At 46.3% G+C, this 8,211-nt stretch overlaps 1 protein-coding gene across 2 annotated transcripts in view; it reads right to left on the bottom strand.

Annotated features, from left to right (window-relative positions):
• Positions 1-709: 709 nt before the first annotated feature.
• The window catches only part of Ssuh2 (ssu-2 homolog), a 27,753-nt gene continuing 20,251 nt past the window's right edge, over positions 710-8,211 (bottom strand). For both annotated transcript variants that reach the window (XM_021191551.2, XM_021191549.1), the window contains exon 12: positions 710-1,035. In XM_021191551.2, coding sequence (XP_021047210.1) covers positions 997-1,035 — 39 coding nt within the window. In that variant the 3' untranslated portion in view covers positions 710-996. The remainder of the gene's footprint in view (positions 1,036-8,211) is intronic.

Raw genomic sequence — 8,211 nt, forward strand, 5'->3', positions numbered from 1 at the left:
CTGCTTATGAATAGAGAGAATTCCCAGAAAGCTCATTTTTCAAGGGTTTCCACTAATTGTAAACCATAGATAAAGTAAGGAATGTATGACCTGGGGTCCAAGTCTCTTCTATGTCTGGTCCCACAGTCACCACATACAAGACTCAGCAACCGTCCTCTCTCAGGCTGTTTCCACACCCATAGGACAATCCCACCCAGCAACTTGAAATGTCCTATGCTTGAAAAAAGAGGCAGAAAAACAAAAAAAAAATTATCATGTTCCATGTTCCACAAATGCTGAATAATCCCAGATTAAAGTCCTACAGGTCATAATCACATGTTACCTAACTGTAACAAATGATGAGACAGCAGGGTAGTGACAGACAGAAAAAGTGTTCAAGAGAACACAGAACCCTGCATGCATGCATGCATGCATGGTAGGCAGGTGCTCTGCCACTGAGCCATTCCCCCAGCAAGCAGCCCTGGGTTTCAGCAGCTACCACTGATAATTTACTAAGTAGCTTCTGTTCTGGTGTAAGTAGAAGGAAGTTGAAAATAAAACAGGTAAGAACTGGAATGCACCATCCAGTACATTGAAGTGAACATAAACTGCGATATGTTGGTTGTACACTGGAATACAGAGCAGTCAGTCAATCTATAGTCAGTGGGAGAGGTCCTAGGGCCTTTCCCAAAAACAATAACAAACAAGAGAACACTGGAACTCAAGGGTTAGTGGTTTTGTTTGAATGGCCCACACAGATTCAGGGCTCCAGAGCTTCACCTATACTATGTGCCCACCACTCTTTGTATCCACACATCAGAAACCCTTCCCTATGTCTTCTGTATATTCTCCAAAGGCCGCTGACTGCACAGACATCCCTCAGAGGAAGCTGTGGGGCAGATGAGTGAATTCAAGATGCAGTGGCTTTGCTAAGTGCTCGGCACCAACATACCATTAAGCTGCCAAAATTCTTCTGCATTCCTTGGAACTCAGGTCCAAGGTCATCATGTCACTTTCCTAGGAGTGGTGAAAGGGGCCCCCAGAGTAGAGAAACATCTGGAAAACAGAAAACAAACATATACTATTCTTGGAGCCAGAGAAACTCTCCCATATTGTACTTGATCCCTAACAAGTATTGGGCTTGCCTGGGAGATCAATGGGAGAATGGCTTTCAGGCAGGGGCAGGAGCTAGGAGTGCAGTCAGGAGCTGACGTAGATCCAAGACCTAGAAAAGAAGCACTAACAAATTCTATACAGACTGTTCATCCTCATCCACCCAACCTAGTTACTTCCCAAAGGTGCCACCCCCTTAATACCTTAATGCACCATATTTGGGGTTAAGGTGTCAGCTATGAATTTGGAAGAAAAGATACAAACTTCCAATGTACAGCCATCCTGCTGACCAGACCCAAACTGACTCACCAATCAAACTGAAATGACACTTCCTTTTAGTCAGGAGCAAAGAAAAATATCTTATTGGTCAAACACAAAGGAAACTTCCCATTGGTCATGCCCAAAGGAAACTTTTCATTGGCTAAACCCAAAAGACACTGCTCATTAGCCAAACCTAAAGTCAGAAAATAGGAGTCTAAGTAGGATCTCTTGGAACATGTGTGCATACATGCACACACACACACACACACACACACACACACAAAATAGAAAAAAATGAAGAGCTGATGAGGAATAATACAAATAGAATAGAGCCAGCCCTCCACACATGTGTGAATTCCTCAATAGTTTCTGCTGACAGTGTGCAGGTTCCCAGCACCCAGCACCCAGCACCTCGAGCTCCCCGGAGGTCACCAGCTCACAGATCAGTCTTCTTCATTGCAGCACACCCCTTTGATTACGTCTGCTCCCTTCTCACGTTGACCGGCTCCTTCCTTAATTATGCAGAGCCATTTAGAAAGCATCCTGCCCTTCGTTCCAGGGTCACCCCAACATCTCTCCTGACTGTGCATTGCCCTCCCAGGAGAACATCTGCTAAGCAGCTTTCTCATCTCACTTTCCATGTGTGTCACTCACATTACCCTGCTCAAAGCCCTTATTATCTGTAAGTCCCTGCTTGGGGATCATTGCAATGATAATTTTCCCTGATTGATCTGGATAAACATGTGTCTCTCGATCGATATGAATCCCATTCCTTTGTGGATCATTTGCTCCGGGGCAAAGCGAAAGTGGGGCTTTGCTGTCTTTGCGGGGAGCAGCCTCTGAGCAGATCTTTCTTTGAGAGAATGCTCTGAGCCAAGCTGGAGGAATGAGGAAAATAAGCAGATGCTTGGAGCCGGGAGGATTTTCGTGTTTCTATAATCAGATCTGACCTGTTTCCCAGTGAGAGTTCAGATTCCCTCATGCCCACCAACAGCCACAGGCTCTAAGCCATGTGCCCACATCTATACACCAATGCCTATGGGGAGGTTAGACTGGCTTCTGAAGCCTGGCTCTCCACATTCACTCTTTCTAAGAGCAGCCTGAGGCTAGAGGGGTGGCTCGGTTGGTAAAGAACACACTTTCCACACAAGCATGGCTATCTGAGTCCAATCTCCCACACCCATGTACGAAGTGCAGCATGGCTGAAAGAAACTATAAACCCAATACCTGGGTAAGCACGGACAGAGAGACCCCTAAACCCACTAGCCAGTCAGTCTAGCCATCCTGTGAGGGGTGAGTACAGTGAGAGACTCTGTCTCAAAAATTAAGACCAAAGAAGACACATAATATTGACCTTTGGCTTCCATGTGCATATACACAAACACACACATACACACACATGCAAGCATTCATACACACAAACACACATGTGTCCATTCCATTCTAAACCAAGGAAGAAACACTCTGTCTTACCGAAACATCAAGTGTCTATGGTCCTCAACATTTTCCTTCTAGGGTTAAGATGATGGCTGACAGATGACATAAACCTTGGTGAGGAAGAGAAGCCAAGACCCTGATACTCCTGACCAGCTTCATGCAGGACTCAAGCCAGTACAGACAGAAAGTCTTTGGCCAATACCATATATCCTCAGAGAAACTCCCCCAGCCTGGCGGTGTCTTGCCAAGTTCAGGTGTGAGGACCGTGAGCCAACGAAGACTTATGTGGGTCTGCGTTCTGCCCCACCGCTGGAGTGTGGGACAAGCCACTGGAGAAGCAAAATGTGGGGAGAGCTTGACTGTGTTTCCCTGCACTGCAGCTGTCAGGAGTCGGGCTTTAGGGAAGTGCGAAGACATTGCTCAGGGGAGGTAGGACAACACAGTCTAAGATGGAAGAGGCCAAAGTTGGGGTTCCCTGACTCCTGGGGTTTCCAGTTGGCACTGGTGTATGGCAGAGAGGACTTGGGAATGAAGAATCAGGGGTCCATGGGTACTCAACAAGGCTGGGACAATTGGGGGCCTCTGGGCTGAGAAGGAAGATGAACCCTGGAGCTGGGGAAATGGGGAACTCCAGCTTCACTCATCAAGGATTGACCTTATCTTGGTTGTCTGGAAGCACAGAGACCTACTATGGGAGATTTAGCCCGTGGCTCTATAGGCAAAGTTTTTCTCCATGCTTCCCATGGCAGTTTCAGATAGGACAGTCCTTGTTTAACCATACTGTGACTGTTCATCACAGTAAATGGATGTGGACCAACTTCTCAGGGTGGACCAGAGATTAAATAACTTTTGCAGGAAAGAATGTCTAGGAAGGAAAGCTTATTGACTAAACCCTCAGGGGCTCTAGGTACCTCAATAGCATGAAGAACTCTGTTTTGGGTGACATGACTGGCATGGGCAGCATGGACAAGTGTTCCAGGCCAGGAATTGGGCAGGGAGCACTGAGGTAACACCTACCATCTCAGGTGCGTACCCGAGTGTCAGGATCTCAGACCTGCTCCACCTCACCAAGTTTCCTGGCATGGCCCACTGTCCCACAAACGTATCAACTTCCAGTGAAAGACTTGGAGACACCCAGAGTCTAGCATGTGCACAAGTACTCCTCTGGTCATTGGTTACTTTGCTGTTTGTGCTTCTTCTCCCTTGTAGAACATAACACCAACGTTTTCCCAGGAGAACTATGTGAGTCGGTTTTGCATGGTTGTGGCATAGGACACCTGAAAGAAGAAACCTGAGCTCACTCTTGTAGAGGGTATCAGTCTATCATGGTAGAGAAAGCACAGCAGAGCATTTCAGTTCATAATGATTGTTCCCATCACTGCAGACCAGGAAATAGTGCGATGGGGAATGGGAACTAGGCACCAGTGTAACATTTGAAGACCTGCCCCTAATCACTGACTTCTGCTAGCAAAGCCCTACTTTTCAAAGCTTCCATAACCTTCCAGACTAGAGCTGCCAGTTAGGGACCAAGCATGTTGTGTGTGAGGTATTCTATATACCATACCATACTATGAGTCTGTTCCATGAATGGTGGGCAGCAAGAAGCTCCACCCAGGGCATAATTAATCCCCTTATTCTGTCCAGGCGATAACAGAAACAGTCAAAGAATTCTACCCTGGGGAGTGGTTCAGGGGGTGAACTGGGCCCAGTCTACCCTGCCAAGAGGCAAAGTCAGCTTTGACAACAAGATAAGGTAAACCCAGAACTTCCCTCTACGAACACCAGTCAGTTCGTCCACTTCTAGCCAGTAGCTGCCACCCAAGGTCTCCTAACAATTGCCACTGTTCCTGACGACCCCATGGCAGGCACACTGGCCTCCTGCCCAAGTTTCACCCACCAAGCCTTGGCTTGAAGTTGGGCCTGGAGTAAATTCTTCACACTCTCTAGGCTTCAACTTCCTCCTGTTCTATGAAATGGGTATAACATAGATCCTAAAGTCAAATGGCACGGTAAAGCATGAGGTGTCATCTTGATAAAATGGCCACAGCAGCAGTTGGCACCTGGGGAAAGTGTGGATACAGGAAGCTTGCATGTTTACCTGCTGGGATAAGAAAACAAGTGCTGGGCAGGGTTCGTGTGTGAGCATCTGCTGCCCCCTGGTGGACAAAGCTGTGGCCTCACATCTCACCCAAAGCTTTTTGCTTTCTGAAGTCCCTCCAATCTTGAGGTCTTGTGTGAGCTCTCCTGTTTCATCTTCCTCCATGCAAAAAGAGGGGGGGGTGATAGGCATCTATAGTAGAGCAATTTCATATTTCATAGACAATAGACAAAGAAACTGGGGTTTGCTAGGAGAACATATGCAATATGAAAGAAGAGGGTTAGAAGACACCAGAGGAAAACTTCAAGTGAAAGGGGAGAGGAGGGGAGGTAACCCATACATAAAGATACATGAACAAATTGAAGTCCTATTGCTTGATATGGTAATCTAAAATGTATTCTAAAAATATAGATAATAATTTGGATAGGGGTGCCCTGTGTGGGTGGACAATACTTCTCTTAGAAGCCATGGTTTCTTAAATGAAAATACCTCCCTAAGTGCTGTTGGTCAGGCAGGTCCCTGTGTCCTCCAAAACACTACTGAAATTGATTTTGATAGTCTACCAGAACTTGCTAAGATCCTCTTGCTGGAGACACTCGCCACATACTTTAGATACAGGACACAGAGAGCTATCAAGCTAATTCTGATCCAGGAGCTTCCTCCCTGATCAACGTGCCAAGAATAAAGTATGGTGACGTGCTCTGCCTAAACACAATGGTCTCTTCTATGGCTCGGGGAACATCTCAGGAAATGACGTGGGAAGAATGTAAGAGTTGGAAAGCAAGGAGGGAGGCATGCTACAAAAAGCTATCTTCTGGTCATGGCATGGACATAGCACTCACGAACTCATTCTTTCTGTGGTTATCTACACAAGACCTGCATAAAACCAGACATGTATGTCATCATGGATGGCAGTGGGCTTAAGAGACCCTGTCCTTCCCTGAGGACTGTTAATAGTTATTGATAGCTGCTAGTTGCTGGAGTAAGAGAACTCATTTTTCCCCGATGGTATAGCCACAGGTAAGTTGCCAGTCAATAGGCAAGGTTCCACTCATGCTCAGGCTTCCACTAACTAAATTCATTGGGTCGCACACACAAAACAGACATGACCATAGAAGAGGAACTGTGGGAAGGGGGAGTGGCTTCCTTAGAAGAGGGGGGAGGCATGAGTCCTACTAATAGGGTGAAAATGATTAACAGTGATTCTAGGCATGTATGTTAATGTTGGAAAAGAAGGGAGGGAGGGAGGGAGGGAGGAAAAAGAAAGGAAAAACTGAGCTTGAAGAGGTCCAGCCATGGGGAGGCAGGACTGAGACCTAATCATGTGCTGTTGTCCCACAAAAACCAGTACCAAAGGTTTGGCTCACAGGGCATTATTACAAGGAGGTTGTAGGAACTTTAGGAGATTGACCTTAATGGAAGGTTCTCAAGTCATTGGAGGAGTGTCCCTGAATGGATTTGCTTTCGCCCTCCTTCTGCTCATTTTGAAGCCATAAATCTACTCCCCTCTCTGTATGTCAAATCAGGGCAACACTAACCTCCCACCCAGCCTTGAACCTTGAATCTCCATACTCAAAATTAAATAAACCTAATCTCCTTCAAAAGTTACTTGCCTCCAGTATTTTGTTACAGTCACACAAAGCCACGACAAGCTGACAGTTGTTATTTTAATACTCAACAAAGTTGGCAGGATATGCTGAAGACTCCGAGGCAGTACAAGTTCAAGGTCAGCATGGAGTTCAAGGTCAGCCTGGAATGAAGTGCTGTCTCCTGGACAGGACAAGGCCATTGCACTTGAACTCACAAAAGCTATTGTTACCTACACAAGACCAACCCAACAAAGTCAGCAACACACAGAAACACACACACACACACACACACACACACACACACACACACAAAAGAGAGGATGTGAAAGTGGGAGGGGTGTGTTGGGAATATCTGTAAGGAATTGGGTGGGGGACTTGAGGTGGATATATGTGGTCAAAGATATATTGTATACAGGTGTGAAACTGTCAAAAGTAAGTTTTAAAAAATATATGCTTAAAATCTCAAGTATTTTGGCTAATTTTCTGTTCTAACTGCAAATAAATGAATCCCATGAGGACACTGGTCAATTCTACAGGATTTCAACCACTGTTAACACAAATATCTAGAAATAAGATCCACCAGGGGGCAGCATAACTACATTATGAAAAACTGGTTGATACTAGCACCAAGAGGTCTCAGCATTTGAATAGACTTTTGGAAATTTCAGTCTGTGCCTAGACACCAGTCTAGGCTCCAGCCCATGAACTGGCTCCTTTATTCTTTAGGGGATTGGTTCACAAGAAGCCACCTGAGCACGTGACTCATTCCTCATTCCAAACAACCTCTCCCAGGAGAGTAGAATTAACATAAAATACAAGCAGCACAGAGCCACCCACAAGTCCTGACCTCACATGCCTCCCTCCGTGACTGAGACAACATCAAAGAGCCTGAGTACACATCAGCATCACAAACACAGTGGCCTCAACTCCCCATCAGCCCAAGAGTCATAGGGTACCACCAAGGACAGGGCAGGTAAGTAGAGAGGTATAAAGTCACAATGGGGTACCTAGTCAGAAGGCCACAGTATGGTGTCTCACATCCTCAAATTCCTGTCTTTCTGAACATGATATAGAAACTAACGAAGCCAAAAGCTCAGTGATTACATTTGATCATAAAAGTTAGCGTTGGCGTCTGACCCCTAAACCAGTCCTCCTTCTAGCTAGAGGATTCAGTTCTGTCAGATGCTGTGTGGAGAGGATTGAACATGCGGAAACCAGGAATGAGATCCACATCTGGATGTCTCAGGGCTCTCTGCTCCAGACAGACTGAAAAGAAGCTGTCAGTCATCCACAGATCCCCCCGCCCCACCCCCACCCCACCCCAGCTCATCCGAGCTCTCCATGCCTCTAGAAGAGCTCAATTCTCTCAAAACAACACAAACAAGCAAAAAAGTTTGCAGGCGGGCCTTGTGACGGATTCAGATAGATTCAGACCCAGCCCGTTTTCCTGATTCATAGGACTGTCCTGGGGACAGTGAGACCTCAGGAGTCTGACCTAGCTGTGTTTATCTGGACTCCTAGACCTGAAGGTTCAAGGTCAGTAAAAGACAGGATGTCCCCATCCACAGAATCTGTTTGTTTCAATCGGTATGCACCTGTCTGTAATTCAAGTAGATACCTACAGACCACTCCATGCACAGGGGGCCCAGACCTAGAAAGCAAGCTAGGCAAGAGTGTGTGTGTGTGTGTGTGTGTGTGTGTGTGTGTGTGTGTGTGTGTGTGTGAGAGAGAGAG

The sequence above is a fragment of the Mus pahari genome, chromosome 2 (assembly GCF_900095145.1).
Source record: "Mus pahari chromosome 2, PAHARI_EIJ_v1.1, whole genome shotgun sequence".
Classification (NCBI taxonomy): Eukaryota; Metazoa; Chordata; class Mammalia; order Rodentia; family Muridae; genus Mus; species Mus pahari.